Source organism: Gregarina niphandrodes (genome assembly GCF_000223845.1).
Source record: "Gregarina niphandrodes unplaced genomic scaffold scaffold00001, whole genome shotgun sequence".
Lineage (NCBI taxonomy): Eukaryota > Apicomplexa > Conoidasida > Eugregarinorida > Gregarinidae > Gregarina > Gregarina niphandrodes.
In genome coordinates this window covers 486,342-505,470 of record NW_011645773.1, presented here as the reverse complement: position 1 = coordinate 505,470, position 19,129 = coordinate 486,342, and the positions used below count along the sequence as shown (strand labels likewise).

The following is a 19,129-nucleotide window of genomic DNA, read 5'->3' as shown; positions in this document are numbered from 1 at the left end:
CTCCCCCTCCCCATCCCCATCCCCATCCCCAACCTCCTCCTCCCTGGGGACTATGTACGTAGAGAATGTAGTGTGAATTCGGGTGGAGGATTAGGTGGTGAAATACTCACGAGTTGTTGACGGAGTTTGGCTAACTTCGCTTTTAGCAGTCCAATGTGAAAATTGGTGGCTTTGTTCTTTTGGGTCCGAGCTATCTCCGCCTCAATCTCGGCGATTTTGGCTAAGGTGGTCATCCCAGATTAAAAAATTAAACTGGCATGGATGGTCCGGCATCCATCATAGGAAAGAAGCTCAAGTGCGGTGAATGTAGGCGACCACACTGTTTTGGATAGAGCATCCCGGATACCCCACCTCGTATACGCCACCTATCCCCGAATACCCTGCCCCAAGTACCTACCTACCCTACCCCGAATACGTACCCTACCTCGTCTATCTCGGACACATTACCCCGAATACATTACCCCGGATACATACCCATCCAATGCGTTTGGAATACACGATCGGAATATACAATTGAAATACACTAGTTGGCCGAAGGGCGAGTCTCCGGGATGATGGGTGGTCTATCTCCTTGTATGTGTTACTTTCTTTTGCCTTTTCAGATGCGTATATAGAGTTTCTGGCGTTGTTGGGTACCGGTGCCTCTGGTGCGGTATATCGAGTACGAAGGACGGTTTTGAACCCGGGCTTGGCGGCTCCCAAGGTGGACTTGTTGGCGGCGAAGGTGATAGACGTTCGCCAGTTGAATTTGTCGCATCGGTGGGATCGCGAGCGCGAGAAGTTGCGGCGAGAGGTGAAGATTTTGGCGACCATGTCCCACTCTGGAGTGGTGAACCTGCACGGCGTTATAGACACGAACGACTGGCTTGTTTTGTTGATGGATCTGGTGGAAGGCGGCGAACTGTTTACCAAGGTGGCCCGGGGTCCCATGCAGGAGGAGCGGGCCCGGTACGTCTTTATTCAGATAGCCACTACGCTCAAATTTCTGCACGGTGAAGGCATCATCCACCGAGACCTGAAGTTGGAGAATGTTCTCGTCGAAAAAGAAGTGACCTCGGAACCAGGTACCGTGGAACCAGGTACCGTGGAACCAGGTACCGTGGAACCAGGTACCCTGGAACCAGGTACCCTGGAACCAGGTAAACCGGAACCAGGTACCCTGGAACCAGGTAAACCGGAACCAAATGGAGCAGCGAGGGGTGGCTTCTATCAGGTGCGGGTGGCGGACTTCGGACTGAGTAAGGCCGTTGCCGGTGCCTTCACTGTGGCAAGGAGCTATGTGGGAACCCCGCAATATTGGGCGCCGGAAGTAATTTTGGCTGGTAGAAATCAAGGGTCATACTCATTTTCAGCAGACTTGTGGAGTCTGGGATGTCTGTTGTTCATTCTGGTTTCCGGTCGGTACCCGTTTGAGTGTGAGTATGATTGGGAAAATGATGTACTGAAAGGCAACTACACAATGGCTGACGAAGTTTTCGATACGGTTTCGGAAGGTTGCAAAGATATCATAAAGGGATTATTACGAGTGAAGCCGGAAGAACGAATGACTCTGGAGCAGGTAATGAAGACGGACTGGTTCAAGGCCCCCTGTCAGCCTCCGCTGCCCGAGTTGAAGCCCCTTCACCGAGCTCCGATCCACATGAATCTTGGCCCGCTCTTCATCGGAGCCAGCGCTCAGAGCATGGAGGTCGAAGAAATCCCTTCCATCCCGCCGGCGAGCGCCCCGGCGGCGCCAGCTGACCCGCAGACACCACTACCCCCGGCAGTCGCTACTGTTGGTACGTTGCCACTGGAGGCCATGACGGCCACTGAACGACGACAAGAACAGCGGAAAGAAGGTTATCGTGCGAGTGTACGACAGTTATTCAACGCTACAGAAATGCTGGAACTACTTGTCTCAGTTTTCTACCGGTTCCATCAAGCCTATATAGTCTTCCGCTCCAACCCACAAGTGGCCCTGCGCATCCAATCACTGCTGGTGGACATCAAGGAATTGACCCTGGCTACACGCAAGGCATTCCAGAGCATTGGACTTACCTGCGGTGCCGTAATCGAGCTCCTGGACGATATTCGACTGTGCGTTGAAGATGGCAAACCAGAGGCAGCCTTGGAGATGTTCGACAACCTTCAATCCTGGGTCCAGGAGGTCTTGGAAGAGGGTAATGAAGTACGTAAAAAATACTTAGTCGGCTTACAACATGCGTCAGCGCTTGTTCAAGCTACCCGTGACATGCCTGCTACTTTTACTGCCTTGTCGCCCATCCAAATGACGCTCGGTGAAAAAGCCGCTGTCGCGCTCGAGAGTCAGATCCAGAAAAGAGAGTTTTTGGATCAATCCGCCGAACCCCAGGACTTGCTCGACTTCTTATTCGTGCCCACTCAAGAAACGGGATTCAACGCTGTAGAAATCTCGTCTGCTGTTTCCATGGGCGATGGTACCGAGCGAACACCTGACCATACAAAACCGCCGACCGTCGCAGAAGTCATCGACGACCACGGCGCAAAGATAGCGCCCGTCGAACGTAAGGACGTGCCCGCCAAAGGCAAGTCTCACGACGAACACAACCCGAACGACTTGCCCGACAACCGCAACCAACAGCTTGACGCCGAGGCGAGAGAGGGCGAGGCGAGAGAGGGCGAGGCGAGAGAGGGCGAGGCGAGAGAGGGCGAGGCGAGAGATGATGACACGAGAGATGGTGACACGAGAGATGGTGACACGAGAGACGTCAATAAAGCATCCGGCCACGACAAACGAACGGGCGAGGAAAAGCGAACGAGTGAGGAACAGCGAACGAGTGAGGATAATCGGATGGGTGAGGATAAGCGGATGGGTGAGGACCTGCGGTCGAGTGTTGAGTGGCCGAACGACGAACAGCAGTTAGTGCCAGTGAGCAACTTGCAAGCAACTCCTCAGGGGTCAGGTACGACTGAGTCGTACGTGCGTCAGACGGCTTTGTTGATGCGGGGATTGCGGGAGTTACAAAGAGTCGCGAATATGTTGGAGGAGAGCACGACGTATTGGGACAATTTATCGGTGGCGCTGTCTTTAGTTCAAAAGTTTCGGGACCAAACTTTCGTGCTTTTAAAACACGCCTCAGGGAGCAAGCGGCAAGAACAACGCCTGCTCGAGCGTGTGGCAGAGTACGAGGCATTTTGGGAGGAGCTGGCTAAGCAAACCAGCACGTTTGTGGAAGGCTCCAGACGCAGTGGCGAGTCCATGCGGAAGTTTGTCAACACTTTCAACGAATCAATCGTAAGTCCCATTCGTGTGTGTCAATCAATTGTGTGTGTCAATCAATTGTGTGTGTCAATCAATTGTGTGTGTCAATCAATTGTGTGTGTCAATCAAATAGTGTGGGTTTTAGGTGCGAACGAACGCTTTGGCTGAGTACTACAACCAGCAGCGGCAGCAGGGACGGCAGTTACTGTGATGATTCACTTTCCTGGTCGTTCTGGTGCAGCACTGTGGCGAGTTTGGTCTCATCCCGTTTACTCGCGGCGTAACCAATGAGGCACGTGGCGATGCCCGAGATGGTCCCTGCTCTGCTCATGTCGAAGTTGCCAGTGCGGAAAACCGAGATCGTGAACATGAGGAGGAAGCTGAAGGCGGTGCAAATTGACTTGTACATTGTATCCGACTGCTGCAACAGCGACCACGTGGCATACACCCTAGTCATGTGCGTAATCATCTACGGAGGAGGTGGGATTAGACATACCCGAGAGAGGAGAAACCCGAAGAGGGGGGGGGAGCCCGAAGAGGGGGGGGAGCCCGAAGGGAGAGCCCGAAGGGAGAGCCCGAAGGGAGAGCCCGAAGGGGGGGGAAGCTCGAAAGAGAAAAACCCCGAAGAAGGGGAAGCCGGAAAGGGGATTACCGCTGTTTGCTTACATAGAAGAGGGTGAAGCCATTGGGCGCGAGGAGTGGTGTCTTGTTGACGATGAAGTAGGCGATTTCGCCAAGAGCAAGTCCGATGTTGGGACAGAGACAGGCGGCTAGTATTTGAGCGAACTGGAAGCTGAAGCGTTCGGGGTTGCGAGGGTGTCTTCTGGACTGGATAAAGGAGAGTGTGGTGGTAAGGAGCGTGATGCCAATGTCGAGGTACAAGAGTCCGTATCCGAGGGTAGCGAAGCCGACGCCGATAGAACTTCCGGCGATAGCGCTGTTTAGGAGATTGCTGACGAGAGAGGTCACCATGAGGCTCATGGATGCGAGGAAGAGCCACTGTGTGTGCGGGTGTGGATGTCCATTAATGAAGCAGTTGTAGATGGCGGCTAGAGGTAGTTTGTAGAGGCGAAGACTGCGCACGGCGTAAGAGTCTAGTACGACAGCGAGCATGTATTGGAGGTAGTCCTGCCAGCAGAAGGCGACGGCCACTAGTGAAAAGCGACGTATGTTTTGAAGGTTCAGTACGCAACCCCAGCTGGTGGTCCGTTTGGTCCAATTTCCGTACATCAAGACCAACAAGAGACTTAAGATATTCCCTATGGCTACATAGATGCGACTGCCAAGCTTGAAGTGTTTCAGACCAACCACCATGTACGCGCTTGGTCCCACCAGTGCTACATCCGCTGATGTCAGGATCATCTGTTCCGCAATGAAGCTCATAGCCAGCAGAAACGTGGTCATGATCAGCAAGAGAATCTGCAAACTACGTGTCTGGACTGCGTTCTTCAACTGCGCCGGAGAGTATGTCTGCACCGTTTCCACGCTCCAGATACTGCCCGCCAACATGGCACGTTGATGCTTTGGCAGCCCCACTGTGTTCCGCCAACGCGGGCCCGTGATAATTAACTCGTCCTCTACCATGTAGTTAGGGTACTTTTCTTTTCCCTGGTGAAACACATCGATGTGTGTTTGCTTGGCATAATCCGTCGATGATAGAAATGAGATCTCTTCCTCATCCATACCCACTCCTTCTGCCACACTACGCACAACCGAACCCATGACACCCTGCACCGCGTCCACCAAAATACTCGGACCCTCCTCGCTCAAACTCTCACTGTACAAGTGCTCATCAGTAGACGTCGAAATCACCAAACTGTCATCAGTAGGTCTCGAACCTGATAGCAATCGCTCGGTCTCTTCCTGTCGATCCGACATCGTTTCAACTTGTGCGCCCCGAGGTGTATCGCGCGAGATCCTGCACCACAGAACGAACACTCGGTAACCAAGACACACGTTCGGGTCACCACAACGAGCCGACAGCTACAACTAGCTGCTGCAACCAGCTGCTGCAACTGATAATCTATCTGCACAGGAAGAGAGCTACTTCCTATACGCTACGTTGCATACAAAAGAACTACGTGGCCCAAATAAAGGGCACAGCTGTTTCAATGATATTTCGGCAGTTTGTCGATAACGACTCGTCCGCTTGACGAATTGAGTCCAGCACATAAAGACCCTACGTGAATGACGAGATGAGTGGATCCGCTTAAATGGGCTCGGTCTTACGTCGAATTTAAGAATAGCTGTACAGCACATAGACATGCAGTGAGAGGCGCTGACTCGGTCGTCTTTGAAGCGTTGAGTGAGTACGTTGAAGTCTTCGTTTATTTTGTTGATAATGCCTTTAACATGTTCGATGAGTTCGGGATCGGGCTCAAATTGGTCCTTGGGCCAGAGGGTCTTGAGCTCTTGAAAGTAGGAGCTTATTTGATCCGCGAATTTCCTTTCTTTGTCTAGATCAAGTGGGCGAAAGTTAGCCTTCCGCGGTGCGTTTTTTCGGGTTGCGGCGAACGACTGCCCGGTACTAGCGTCTATAGTGGTCGGAAGGAGGCCCCGTTCCGGCTCTCGGTTGGCCCCCACGGCTGCTCGGTAGCGTTCTGTGGCCGCGTGCTCATCAGTGTCAAGATCTGCCAAACCGCAAATTCGGCGCCGGAGATCATTAACAGTCTCCCCGGACGTGGCGGTAGTTTCCTCCAAGCTTGTGCCCACGTCCGTGCTAAAGACCTCCTCTTCATAGCCCAGCTCCGCGGCCAAAGCGGCCTGTGTCCTCTGTAACAACTTTTTCTGCGTCCACTGTGACAAAATGATCACACCAACCAGAAATGCACCAACCCATAAGGCTATCCAATACCGCGCCACTACAAACACATCCAGCCATTACTCTGGGTTCTTACGCGTAGTACTTTCATATTCCATCGTCAAAAATAATGTTGTGGGTCGACAAATAGTATGGCACACCCCTCACAACCGCTCCCCCTCACAGCCGCTCCCCCTCACAGCCGCTCCACCATGCTCTCTCTCCACCGCCCTCATCACCGCTGTGAACTTACCCCCCCCCCCCCCCCTGCCTCCGTTTATCGTCCGTGATTTATGGTAGCCGCCCCAACAAGGTCGATGATATCGACCATCATGCCGATATCAAGGCCGTCTTAGGCACCGCGTTGAAGACGGGTCAGTTGCCAAATCTGCTTTTCTATGGTCCTGCAGGAACTGGGAAGACATCATTAATCTTGGCCTTTGCAAAGGAGTTGTACGGGGTGCATAACTACAGGAGTCGGGTGTTAGAGTTGAATGCATCTGACGAAAGAGGTATCGATGTTATACGTGATCGAGTGAAGCAGTTTGGCAAAATGGTTGTTGGTTCTGGCCGTGTATCCTGGAAGCTCATTATATTGGATGAAAGCGATATGTTAACGACGGATGCTCAGTCGGCTCTAAGACGAGTTATGGAAGACGCTAGTCGTTATACTCGATTTGTTTTGATTTGTAATTACCCGACCAAAATTATCGACCCTGTTGCCTCGCGTTGTGCCAAGTGCCGCTTTGAGGCCATCCCCCCTTCGATGCAGCTCCAACGACTCCGTTTCATATCTAACAACGAAGGCATAAACATTTCCCCACAGGCTCTCGAAGAAATTACCAAAATCACCAAAGGAGATTTGCGAATGTCCATCAACATTCTACAGTCATGCGCCTACCTTAGCAAAACCGATGCACCCATCCACATCAACCAGATCTGGGAACTGGCAGGCTTACCTTTGGATGATCAAGGCAATGCCATCATTTCCATCCTAACCGACGACGTCGAACAAAGTCTCAGCACCGTTATTGATGGCGGATGGAATGTTCAGGCCCTCTTTGAAAGCCTCGCTCTAGAACTCGCTACCACAACAAAATTAAGCCAGGCGGCCATCAGCATTCTTTTTCAAGAACTCGGTAAATAAAAACACACACTTTCACACACCCTGCGAGTGGTCCTGTTCATTTAACATTAATGTTTCAGGTCAATGCGAGAAGGCCTTGTGCCTTGGAGGTAATGAAAAATTACAGCTAAGACTATTGCTGTACCGAGCGTTCCACCTTAGGAAAGCAGGTCAGGAAGCTTCTGGCAAGAAATAGATTAGCAGTAGTCCCAGAAGTTCAACGTTCTCCGTCCTGTCGACGTTCTCCGTCCTGTCAACGTTCTCCGTCCTGTCGACGTTCTCCGTCCTGTCGACGTTCTCCGTCCTGTCGACGTTCTCCGTCCTGTCGACGTTCTCCGTCCTGTCGACGTTCTCCGTCCTGTCGACGTTCTTTTTAGAAGTTTTTCTTCGTGGCCGGTGTTGTTCTTCGTGGCCGGTGTTTCTGCACGCCGAAGGATGGCGTCGTAAGATGGAGTACACTGTGGTCCGATATCAGGTGAGGTCTGGTATCATGTGAGGTCGCCGGGAGGAGCTTGTCTGGTCCACCAGAACCAGGTGACTGCGGAGAAGAGCACGAGTAGGAAGATTACGACGAGTGCGCATAGGACGACTGTTTTGGGGGATATCCTATAACCGGAGGTAGCGCAGGGTTCTGTGTTGCATGGCATGGTCTCGAAGAGCTCTGGTTCGCAAAGGTCAGGTCCGTTTGCGAGTGTTCTCGTCCGTGTTTGTTTTCCACCTCCGCATTCTTGGTCGCAGTCGCCAAAATCGCTCCAGGATGTGTAGTGGCAGTCGTCAGGGTTGTTACAGTCGTTGGCGGTGCATTGGTCGGATTCAGTAATGGTTTGGCAGACGTCGGGATGGGCCACGGAATCGTCCACAGGTGTTTTGTGTCTGCTTGTCTCGCCAGTACCACATTGTACAGAGCAGTCGGTCCATGCCGACCACTGGCTATATTGGCAGCTTCCACAGGAGCGTGCGTCCACCGCGTACCGACCGGTCTGGCAGCTGCAGGTATAATTTTGTGGCTGGGCCAAACCGTCTTCGCAAACATCAGAACACTGGTTCAAAACGGGGTCTGCGCACTCGTCAATATCCACACAACAGTCCTTACAGCCCGTAGGTAACGCCTCCGCCGTCTCCATCAATTGATACCCCACAAAGCATCGACACCTGTAATTATACTCATTATAACCCACTTCGAACGAACACGTGCTGGTCCGTCGGTTACACGCCAACAACGCCGGATCACCACCAATGCCCTGGGTGCACGGATCACAGGGGTTCGGCTCACACGCGCGACTGCGCACGTCGGCCTCACACACCGCCTCCGGGTCCACCTTGACCACCGTACGGTTCGAATACTCTTTCTCCGCGTCGCACGGGCATCCACTCCACTCCCCCCATGCCCCGTATTCGCAAGACGCCGATGTACTCGACCACGTCGTCTCCGTCTCCGTCGTCGTGGTGCTGGTCGTCCCAGTGCTTTCCGTTTCAGTCATAGTCCCACTGGTCGTCGTCTCATCTCTCGGGCTTGCAGTGCTTGTCACCCCACGCGCTGCCGCATCTGCGACTGCCACCGCACGCGCGGCCGAGAGGTTTAAGGAATCGTAAAAAGGGCCTCCGCTACCAGGCGCCAACGCATCCTCCTCCAAGTACCCGTACATACTCGGTTTTCCGGCCAATTCTGCCCACACCGGGCCCAGTACTGGTCCGATAATCCACCTCATTCAGAAAATGTGCGAGACCCGCAATCACTTGACACAACGTTCTTTAACCAATTGTGGGCCACTCTAACCTGCTTCTGACGCAAATCCAAAGCCCAAATAGATACGGCTGCCTCCGTACGGAAGACTCGGCTGCCTGCGTCGACTGGTAACTCCGCTTGGTACCTCCGCTTGGTACCTCCGCTTAGTACCTTCGCTTGGTACCTCCGCTTGGTACCCCGGGAACTGGCAGTTCAGTTGGCTGCTGCGTTTTGTGCTCTGCGTCGACGCATTACGAGGTAGTTGACGATGGCGCTTAGGGACTTGAGGAGCAGACCGAAGCAGACGTATCCGACCATAAGGGTGGCGAGATCGACGGCGATGCCGAGGACAATGTGAAGCCACTTACGGACGCCGGTGAGTTTGCGGTCTTCGCTGTCCTCGAAGCCGAGTTGACGGGCGTTGTCAAGCATCCGCATAAACTTCTCCGTAAGGCGGTAGACGCGTTCCCGGTGCAACACTTCGTACAACTCACGCTCCGTCGGCGACATATCCTTCTGCCGCATCTGTTCGTAGTCCTCATACGCGCTCACAAACCGGTCCATCAATGTCCGAGCGCCGCCGATGTGTCGCGATACTGCCGCCTGTGCCGGCAGCACGGCCCGCGGCTCAACCTGCTGTCCATCAGCGGCCGCCTCAGGAGCTGTCTCGCCGGCCGTCTGGGCGGCCGTCCCGGAGACAACGGAAGCAGGGGTCGGTGTCGCCTCAGAGGCTGCGGTCGGGGCCGTCGCGCTTTTGGCGACGGTTGAGGGCGTCTCAGAGGTCTCGGAGTCCTCCTCCTGAGTCTGCGGCGCCGAAGTGTTCTCATGGGTCTCATCCGCTTCCCAATTCTCTCTCAGTACCTGTGCGGCTTGGTCAATCATCAATTCGTTTGGTGCCGGCGGCTGTGGCTCAATCAAAGAAGCCGGAAACTCAGTCGGATCCTCCTGCGTCTCCGCCACCTCAGGGTTCAACGGCGAAATGAGCTTTTCCTGAGCACTTTTCGACACGGGCTCCAAGAAGAGGTCCCCAACATCTTCTTTGAGTCCGATCGGCGCTTCCATAGCACTTGCAAGCAAGGTCTTGAATGGTACATTGTTGGAACCCGCAAATATAGCCCTCATCCGTTTAAAAAAAAAACCCGATCTGGGGGGGCATAAATTTTTCTGATGGAGAAAATTCAACAATGAAAATTAACGAGTCGAGGGTGGGACTTGAGGCGTGGGACTTGAAGGGTGGGAGGGACTTTGAAGGGTGGGAACAAGAGTGGCCGTTTGTTTAGTTGTTTGCGTTTTGTCTTGAGCACATGCCACCGCATTCATCTTGGGGCATGAGCGTTTCTATGAACACCTTTTTGGTCTTGTCGGTATGGCTGACGGCTAGTAGTGGTAGTACGGCTTTTTTGATGTTGCTCATGGTTGCTGGGTGTTCGAATTCCTGTGCGGCGAGCATATGCTTCATACGGAGACGTTCCTTGGGTGCTTTGAAACAGGCGGGACAGTTATCTGCGATGACGGGTAATTGGTGGTCGGCTGCGAAGGAAGCGAGGTCTCGTTCACGGACGAATACGAGAGGTCTGATGATTTGTATCTTGCATTCACCTTGTCCTGATTGTGGGTAGTCTTCATACTCTTTAACTATGGTCTGGTAGTTAGCCTTCATAGTATTAAGAGACCCGTTATAGAAAGCACTCATAAGGAAGCTTTCGGCAATGTCATCCAGATGCTGTCCCAACGCCAACTTGTTATACTTGTGCTGCCGCATACATGAGTATAGTATCCCACGTTTCATTCTTGCACAGAAAGCACATAATGAATCACCCTCCATCTTAAGCTTCGCCAAATCCATTATAGGGTAACTTAACAGATGATATTCTACACCTAAAGATGCCAAATACGGGACCAGCGGCGATGGGTCATATTCCAACGTCTGTGGATCCACAGTGGCCGCCGCCAATTCGAATTTTACCGGAGACCTTTTCTGCATATCCATCAACAGATGCAACATCGTCAACGAATCCTTACCGCCCGATAACCCTACCAAGATACGGTCGCCCGCCGCAATCATGTCGAACTGCCGTACCGCCTCGCCTACTTTCCGTCTTAAACTCCGCGGGAACACGACTACGCCGGGAGTCGGACCGGCCGCGCCCGCGTCCAGGTCGGAACGCGACGAGGAGCAGTCCTCCTCCTCCTCGGGCACATCTCCATCGCGACGGATCGCGTCGCTGATAATGGAGCCGTTGCTGACGAGCTCGGAGCCATGGCCCACGGAGGGCGAAACCTCCATTACCATGTCTGACTCGTCACCTGTTTCCTTCGGCATGGCTGACGGGTGTCTGATTGACTTCATCCAGTTCAGCAGTTCCGACGGCTCCAACGGCTTAGATGCATCCGCACTATGAGACGTAGCTGACAACCCTTCTCCAGCTGAAATAATACGGGCAGGGAACCGCTTCGCTTCGAACGGCGAATGTACTGGTCTCGTCGCCGGCTTCTCGCCAGTCCAAATCGGGTAGCCCAGATCTGAAGGTTTGGAGGCCACCGCCGGCTCACCCTCATTAGGTAGGTCTCCGCCGCATAAACCCATTGAGTATATTGCGTCGCCCGGAAGTGCGAACCACAACAAGTGTGCATACTCCGCCGGTAGCGGCGGACTATGTCCCTGACGGTTCTTGCTGAACAAACTACACGCACGCCCCGATTCCAAGGCCGTAATCAGATCGTGTGCTCGATCGTAGTACTCTTGCAACTCCCGAGGCGCCTCCTGCATCTCCGTACGCTCAATAGCTAAACGAATCTCGTCGCTCTCCAACATCACGTTCTCTTGGTCTTCCTCCTCGCCCTTCACTCCCGCCTTCTCGTCCTTTGCATTTGTAGTCTCGTCCTTAGCCGCCACAGTCTTACAACGAACATGCTCTGCGCTCTTCTCTTCGAAACTCCCGAGAGAGTTCTTGCTACCGCGTCGCTTACCTCCGGACCGAGCGCTGAAGCTTCCGTGCCGACTCCCGACGCCACTTCGCTCCTCAGGTACATTCTCGCCTTTGTCTTTGCTTTCTACGCTCTTGCTCTCTACGCTCTTGCTCTCTACGCTCTTGGTGTCCTCGTAATAGGAACTGCCGGCCTTGCAGCTGGAGCCCTTGAAGGACAAGTCTTTGAGCGAAGAGTCCTTGGACTGAATCGAGTCGCCTCTGGACAGTTTAGAGCCGAGCTTGGCTGAGGACCCCTTGGATCCTTTGGAGGAACCTGCGGAGTCGCGAGAAACGGTTTTGGAGCCCTTTGAGAGGGAGAGCGCTCCCACCTTGGACAGGACCGAATTGCCCACAGACAGCGAGGCCAGGTCTTTAGAAGAGGTACTCTGCTTCAGCGAGGACAAGGAGTCCCTTGAGGATTCCACGGCTCGAGGTTCTCCAGCACGGGACTCGGTGCGCGGCAGTGTCGACTTGAGCGCAGGCCGCGGAACCAGGTCCTCCTCTTCGCCCATCTTTGCCGAGCCCCGCCGCTTCACCGGAGTGGGGCCCTCTGACGCCTTCGCCATAAAGCCGTCCGTGAAAGTCTTCGCCCGCCCCGGAGGCGTCTTCTTCTCAAAGGCTGACGCCAGCGCCTTCACGCTCGGTGCCTTCCCACTACCCGCAGTTTGCTGTTCCAGCATCTTCCGAATCTCAGCCACAGATTTGGGCTTCGCTTCCTTTACTGGCTTCTGGGCCGCCGTCGCCTTTTGTTCAGCACCCGTCGCTTGGTTGGCCGCCTCTCGGTTCGCCGCCGCTTGATTGCAGGTTGTGCCTTCTCCGCCAGTACCTTCACAACCAGTACCTTCACAACCAGTACCTTCACAACCAGTACCTTCTCCACCACTCCCTTCTCCACCACTACCTTCACCTTCTCCGCCAGTCTTACTCGCCTCTTCCCTCTTCTCTGCGGCGGCACGCCGTCTGGCCAACACTTCTTTCATTGCGGTCATGGCTTCAGTCATACCAGGCATGGCTACAGCCCCGACGAGCTTTTTGGGGTCTTTGCGCTTGCCTTTTGTCTCAACTGGAATGTCTACTTTACCGTCATCCCACGCAACTCCTTTGTTAGATATTTGCACGTTGCTCAACCACTTTCGGTACTTGTCCGGCTTTACAACATTTTGAGTCCATTCACCAGTATCGGGTTTAAAGGTGTAGTATGGGAGCAGTTTCCAGCCGAACTTAGCCACCCAACTGACTGCATGTACAATGGTCTCGATTTCGTCAATCGTCATAGAGTAATGAACAGAAATTCTGGTAAATCCCGGTCTGAATATTTCGAGTCCTGATGACTCTAAACATCTCAAATACTCATCTACCAAACTTCCGTTGGATCCTGCATTGGATCCTGAGTTAACGTTCATGCCCAGAACTTCGTGTGAAAGAGGGCCAGCACAGGCGCAGCCCGGTCTTGCTTGTATACCAAAGACGTCATTGAGGACAGCACAGACGAAATTGTGATGAAGGTACAGACCTCCAGAACTCTGCATGTTTCCATAGGAGACGATTTCGCCGGCATGCTCCTCGTTGTCTACCGACTCTACAACTCTCGCATCAAGTCGCTGTCGTTCAAGATCGTTCCCGTATTTGATCATCAAGGAAATTACTGACTTGCGCGTGCCGTGGTAGTGTTCCTCGATGGTTTTGAGAGTTCTGCTGGCCGATTCCACACTGACGTTACCGGGAAATCTGGGTAATATAACCGGTCCTAATATCTGGATGCGTTTCTCTCTTTGCCATGCATTGAGGAGCATGTGCGCAAACTCAGATTCACGTGCCACCGTCAGTGGCAGCGGGACGAGGCTGGCTAGCTTGAAGACCATGCCAGTGCGGATGCAAGCCACGATGTTGGGCGTGCCTGCTTCCTCGCGTTCTTCTCGGTGGAGTGAGTAAAGCTGCGTTTCCTTAGAGACAAAGCGGACGACGCCGCCACCGACGGTGCCGGGTCGGTCGCCGCTGAGGAACCGTTTCTTCACACAAAGTACCCCGGCGGTCCCCGGGCCTCCGAGGAGCTTGTGAGGGGAGAGGAATGCGACGTCCACATGTTCCAGTGGCCCGGCATTGAGTCGAATGTCCGTATGGCCTAGTGCGCTGGCAAGATCCCAGACAGTGAACGCCAGGAAAGAGGACCAGTTTCGTGCAGTTTCGTGCACCAGCCTATTGGTCGGACTCACGGCGAGTTTGCAGCCAGTCACATTGCTACAGCCGTTGAGGATACAATAAACGTAAGTCTGACATACGTCCTTTTTATCTTCGCTGGCTTTGCCGAGTGCGTTCAGCTTGCGCTGTAGGTCGCCTAAATCCAGTATGGTGTCCTCGGTCCGGAGATACTCATAGCGGAAGTGTATCCAGCTTTGGCTCTTGCAGTCGTAGTAGTCCTCCAGTTCCTTGAACGGTAGGAAGGAAGAGTGGTGCAGAGTTGGGTCGATAAGGAACACGACCACACGTACTGACACAGTGCGTTGAGTTGCCGGCACAGCCGCACGACGGCGGTGCTCTTCCGAGTTGAGATGTGCCTTGGCAGCCGCTTCGCCGTCTAGTTGCAAATTGCAGGGTCGGCATAGAAACGTGTGCCACCGCGTTTCTGTCAACTCCTCTTCCAAGACCTTCCAGTGTTGCCTCTGCAGGATGCCAAGAAAGCTGGCAGCGGCGCCCGTAGCACCATTCCCCGTAAAAATGACAGCGTCTTCATGCGTACCGTGTAGATAGTTGCGGATGATTTCACGTGCTTCCTCGCGGAAGTAACTCGACTGCCGCGCAGTTGCTGATGACTTGCTATGGACGTTGCCGTACAACGGCAACACTTCGCTCTTCACGTACTCCTCAATCGGCTGCATCGCTCGCCCACTCGCCGTAAAGTCCGCGTAGATGCAACGACGCAACCCAAACGGAGTCTGCAACACATTCGACTCATACCCACCCACTATCTGCTCAGCCAGCGAACCACAAACCACCTCCAAATCCCGGCCCTGACTTATGCTCATATTTTTACCGCTTTTTCTCCCAGCCAGCTTACCGACAATGGAGCCTTCCAGACAGAAAGACACCGAAGGCAGCATCATTGGAGAAACACGGAAGGCGAAGGGAAACGCCGGCTGGTGAAAAGGCAACACGCACTCGTCCACGCGGGGCGGAAGGCACCCGCACGGCACCGCCGGGGACTTGCGATGGCTGGAGGTGGAGGGGGGTTGCCCGAAGGAAGGGCGGTTGTCGAAAGGAAGGGCGGTTGTCGAAAGGACGGGGGGTTCTCGGGAGGAAGCACATGCGCATCGCCAGCAACTAGCTAGGGACTAGCGGCTAACCAAGCAATAGCGACTGGATAAGGACCAGCGGCTCGCTAAGGGCCAGCGGCTAAGAGTGGATTAGCCACCTACGATTCACTTGCGGGAAGACGCTACCAGGGGCTGTGCCCGATATATGCATCGACTCCACACAAGCGGGCAGATCCTGCCGACCGGGTATTCATGACTTACTCGCCGCATCATTGCAGAACCAGTGGAGGTATGGCACTGCACCGACGAGGGCTGGCTGCCGGAGGTGTTGCGCTTCCAAAAGTGCGGGGTGTTAGCAGGCAAGGTTTGTTATCCAAATTTCGCTGGTAGCCCCCCGACTGTGCTGTGTATGTGATCTGCGTGGCGTGTAAGCGTCGTTTGACTTGTATAGGGTTTGATTGAGAGCCCCCATCGTGTCCGATTGGCGGCTCGTTAGCCGGAGCCCGTTGGTCGGAACCGGTCTGGCCGGACCGATTGACATTTTCGGCGCGAAGGTGTAATGTGAGCGCTGCGGGAACGTCGCTAAAACGCAGGTGGCCGGGCAGGAGAGGATTGCAACGGCCATGGCGTCTTGATGGCAATCGACCTAGTGACCAGACGCGGAGGGACATGACAAGTTCTTGTGGGGGAATTTTTTTTAGCAGGCTGTTTTCGGACATGCGTGGAGTTCAAGTGTATAGATGTTGTAGAGACTCGTTGCTGCTGACAGTAGTGATGCAGCGCATGGCGGGGGTAGTGTCGGAAGAGGTAGTCACTGCGGATGAGGCAAAGAATGTTGAGGAAGAGGCAAAGAGTGTAGTGGAAGAGGTAAAGGGGGAGACGGTGCAGCAGCGTAACCGGCGTTTGCTGATGGAGGCTCGTAAGTTGAAGGCGCAGCAGTTGATGGAGCGCGAGTCGCAGCGGCAGGCGGAAGAGAGTTTGCGTCGTGCGGCAGCGTTGAAGAAAGCTCGTGAGGAGCATCAGTTCAACTTTGAGCGTTTTGTGTTGAAGAAGAAGACGTACGAGGCGGAGCCTGACTCTGCGGCCGAGAAGTTGAGGAAGCGAGCGTTACGTTCTCCTGAGGACTTGAAGGCGTTACAAGAATGCGGGGCATTCGAGGCGTTGACGTTGTCTCAGTTGCGAGGCGCCGAGTTCATGGAGCGTCATGGTGATACGGCGGCAGTGAATGGTTTTATGCGTATGTATCGTAAGAACGCTGCCAACCTATGGAAGATTCCAGAGACGGAGGTGACTGGTGATATGATAGGGGAGATAGGAGCGTATTTCCGGGCCAAGGAAGCGGCGGATGAGGCATATCGTCGCGAACGTTATAACGATGCCTATCAGTTGCGCGATTGGCCTGGTGTTGGGTTTGATGGATACTCACAGCGCAAGCTTGAGGAACTTTGGTCTCTTTATGACACTCGCGGAAAGGTTCTACGTGACCGGTTGCCGGCCGATTGTGATGTGATTCATTTCGCAGGTGTTGGTGAAGTCGTTGTGCACGCCTCCGCTGCACCGCTTAGCACTGTCTTACAGGAACAATGGGCCACCAAGCGATGGGAATATCTCAACCCTTTGGATGCACGTATTGCAGTCGCTGATATCAGACGCACACAAGGTTCAGGTGCTATAACACAAATACTCAATATTATAGCAAAGATTATACAGTCTAAAGTCGAAGCTCGCTCTTCTGCTGAAGACGATTTTGACTATGCATTCCAACTCTCATATGTCTCACCCCATCATGGCACACTGGCAGAAATTGAGAGACGACAAATCAGAGCCATACAAAACGAATTCCTCCTAAGTCAAACTGGCGCTCGCTGCCACAATAACATATTACCTGACGCCCGTCTCCGATACAACCTCAGTAAGAGTGGTTTCGGAAGAAACTTCTTCCTCGAACTATCCCTCAACAACGGTATCAGCTACAAATCCATCAAGGAAATCGAAGACCCCTAATATAAGACCCCGCCGAACAGACCTCTGCACACACCTTTTTCTCGATCAATCACGCAACAAACACTCGCTCGGCCTCGATACCGTTGGGGGTTTAAACGGTTAGCGGTCTCAGAAAATGCGACACGGTAAAAAGGTGCCGGAGGAATCAGTGAGTAAATCATCCGTGCCGGACACACTCACCATCCACACTACCCACCGTCCAACTGACAAGACCTTCGTACAAGAAAAAGGCAGGGTGCATACAGAGCGGGGTGCGCACGAAGTGGGGGGTGCGCACGAAGTGGGGGGTGCGAATGAAGTGGGGGGTGCAGACGATCTTTGAGAAAACAGACTCCGCTGTCACACCGTGGCCTTGTGCACGACAGCCTTTTGGTCCGTTGTGTCACGGGTGGTGGCGTCTCTGGGGGGTGGGTAAGAAGCTTCAGCTTCCCCACCTACTTCTTGTTCTGCGACCTGACCTTCGTGGTCGGGTTGCAGATTCTCGTCTACTGTATGGCGTCCAGCCACTTCGGCAACAGCCATGTCTTTGGGTAAGTGTGTGGTCAGTTAGGACTCATGGTCAGTTAGGACTCATAGTCAGCAAGGGTGTGTGGTCAGCAAGGGCGCGCTTGAACTCGTATATTCTTCGTTCCTTCAGACTCGCTGCTGTTGCCATCCTCACAGCCGCCGTGCTAACGGCATACCGCATTGTGTATGCCGGTAGCCGGCTCGCGTCATGCCGTAGACGGGTGGACCGGCTGCGAAGCGGCTGCGCTCAGGCACAAGCCTGCAAGGGAAGTCCTCGGCAACCGGACGCAGGCGTAGACGTTCCGGCCTTGAGTGAGGGTCCTATGAGGATTTTTATGGGTGATTTCTCAAACATTCCCCCCTGGTGTTGTGGTCACATTTATCTGTCTCACATCTCCATTGCTACAACAGACATTGGTTGGTTCGGTTCACGGTTCGAAGGTGGGTGGCAGAAGAATGGTTGTGGGAGTATGTAGTGAGTTGCGAGGGAAGGGGCGGTGATGATTTAGCAATGTTTTCGTCGAGGTATCAGGCCGTGTCGTCCGTCATCAATAAAAATGGGTTCGCTCGGCTACAGCCGGGAAAGGGGCAGACCTGGTGGTGGGAGTGGAGAGTCTGACACCAGAGCGTCCCACCACGGTGGAGAGGTCTTGCCCTCCTCCGATGGAGAAGTTGGTAGGGTTTCTGAGGGTGGTACGGGAGGTGGTGAGCATGATAGTGATACGAGTGATAGTGCGTGTTCATGTGAGAGTTGTGATGCGTATCGCGAGCGGAAGGATAGGTTGCGGCCTGCAATGGCGGAGTATAAACGGATTGAGCGTGATGACAGTGGTGAAGAGGCATGGGAAAATGGTTGGCTCACTGAACGGTTTGGTAAGTACGGAATTATCGACTTGGCGGCGGATACTCAGAGCAAGTTGGCTGAGTATCAGGCCTGGCTTGCCGAGATTAAGGGCGTCATGTGGGAGAGTCTATCCAATTATGACGGCCGTCGTTTGTGGAGCGAATTTGTGGAACGGTACAACACCGCTACCATGCCCAGCAAGCGATACTATGAACTTGGCAACGCGCCTAAACCCGTCCAGCTAGCTGCAACCGACCACATAATTCTTGCCGACGAAAAAGTCCGCCGGCAAGAACTCAAGCAGGCACGGGAACAGGAGCAAAAAATGGAGGTCAAACGAGCCTTAGAACAAATGAAGCAAGATAGAGTAATAGCCGAGGAAATGCAAAAACAAAGAGATCTTAAAACCAAACTAAGGTTCCTGTTCAACACCGGAGATGTAGACGAAGCACGAGAACTCGCAGCCACTCTAAGACCCACAAATAATCCACCTCCACCACCTGACGATCTAGAGAGCATCTAAAACCATCAAGGTCTGGCTCACCCGTCCACCTACATGTACCTCTTGATCCAGCAGCGCCGGGCCCTGGCCCTGCCTGATCCGTGGCGCTGGCGCTGCCTGATCCATGGTGTTGGCCCTGCCTGACCCATGGTGCTGGCAGGAATGACATTCAAAATGGCT

General features: G+C 53.8%; 10 protein-coding genes across 10 annotated transcripts; 4 read left to right on the top strand and 6 right to left on the bottom strand.

Moving 5' to 3' along the window:
* Positions 1-50: 50 nt before the first annotated feature.
* Positions 51-233, bottom strand: GNI_006970 (hypothetical protein; the record flags this gene model as incomplete). Its single annotated transcript, XM_011130362.1, has 1 exon — positions 51-233. One exon carries the CDS (start codon positions 231-233, stop codon positions 51-53), a length of 183 nt encoding a protein of 60 aa, XP_011128664.1.
* A 24-nt stretch (positions 234-257) lies between these two features.
* On the top strand, positions 258-3,431 carry GNI_006960 (protein kinase; the record flags this gene model as incomplete). Its single annotated transcript, XM_011130361.1, has 3 exons — positions 258-306; positions 603-3,253; positions 3,366-3,431. 3 exons carry the CDS (start codon positions 258-260, stop codon positions 3,429-3,431), a joined length of 2,766 nt encoding a protein of 921 aa, XP_011128663.1.
* Positions 3,432-3,868: 437 nt separating this feature from the next.
* Positions 3,869-5,098, bottom strand: GNI_006950 (putative transmembrane protein; the record flags this gene model as incomplete). Its single annotated transcript, XM_011130360.1, has 1 exon — positions 3,869-5,098. One exon carries the CDS (start codon positions 5,096-5,098, stop codon positions 3,869-3,871), a length of 1,230 nt encoding a protein of 409 aa, XP_011128662.1.
* A 165-nt stretch (positions 5,099-5,263) lies between these two features.
* GNI_006940 (putative transmembrane protein) lies at positions 5,264-6,139 on the bottom strand (the record flags this gene model as incomplete). The annotated part of the gene is made up of 2 exons (XM_011130359.1): positions 5,264-6,081; positions 6,118-6,139. The coding sequence occupies 2 exons, from the start codon at positions 6,137-6,139 to the stop codon at positions 5,264-5,266; spliced, it is 840 nt and encodes a 279-aa protein (XP_011128661.1).
* An 11-nt stretch (positions 6,140-6,150) lies between these two features.
* On the top strand, positions 6,151-7,342 carry GNI_006930 (putative replication factor C subunit; the record flags this gene model as incomplete). The annotated part of the gene is made up of 3 exons (XM_011130358.1): positions 6,151-6,170; positions 6,321-7,159; positions 7,227-7,342. 3 exons carry the CDS (start codon positions 6,151-6,153, stop codon positions 7,340-7,342), a joined length of 975 nt encoding a protein of 324 aa, XP_011128660.1.
* Positions 7,343-7,634: 292 nt separating this feature from the next.
* Positions 7,635-8,855, bottom strand: GNI_006920 (thrombospondin type 1 domain protein; the record flags this gene model as incomplete). Its single annotated transcript, XM_011130357.1, has 1 exon — positions 7,635-8,855. One exon carries the CDS (start codon positions 8,853-8,855, stop codon positions 7,635-7,637), a length of 1,221 nt encoding a protein of 406 aa, XP_011128659.1.
* A 230-nt stretch (positions 8,856-9,085) lies between these two features.
* On the bottom strand, positions 9,086-9,994 carry GNI_006910 (putative transmembrane protein; the record flags this gene model as incomplete). The annotated part of the gene is made up of 1 exon (XM_011130356.1): positions 9,086-9,994. The coding sequence occupies one exon, from the start codon at positions 9,992-9,994 to the stop codon at positions 9,086-9,088; it is 909 nt and encodes a 302-aa protein (XP_011128658.1).
* Positions 9,995-10,148: 154 nt separating this feature from the next.
* On the bottom strand, positions 10,149-14,864 carry GNI_006900 (PP-loop protein; the record flags this gene model as incomplete). The annotated part of the gene is made up of 1 exon (XM_011130355.1): positions 10,149-14,864. The coding sequence occupies one exon, from the start codon at positions 14,862-14,864 to the stop codon at positions 10,149-10,151; it is 4,716 nt and encodes a 1,571-aa protein (XP_011128657.1).
* A 945-nt stretch (positions 14,865-15,809) lies between these two features.
* Positions 15,810-17,096, top strand: GNI_006890 (hypothetical protein; the record flags this gene model as incomplete). The annotated part of the gene is made up of 1 exon (XM_011130354.1): positions 15,810-17,096. The coding sequence occupies one exon, from the start codon at positions 15,810-15,812 to the stop codon at positions 17,094-17,096; it is 1,287 nt and encodes a 428-aa protein (XP_011128656.1).
* Positions 17,097-18,160: 1,064 nt separating this feature from the next.
* GNI_006880 (hypothetical protein) lies at positions 18,161-18,970 on the top strand (the record flags this gene model as incomplete). The annotated part of the gene is made up of 1 exon (XM_011130353.1): positions 18,161-18,970. The coding sequence occupies one exon, from the start codon at positions 18,161-18,163 to the stop codon at positions 18,968-18,970; it is 810 nt and encodes a 269-aa protein (XP_011128655.1).
* Positions 18,971-19,129: the final 159 nt, after the last annotated feature.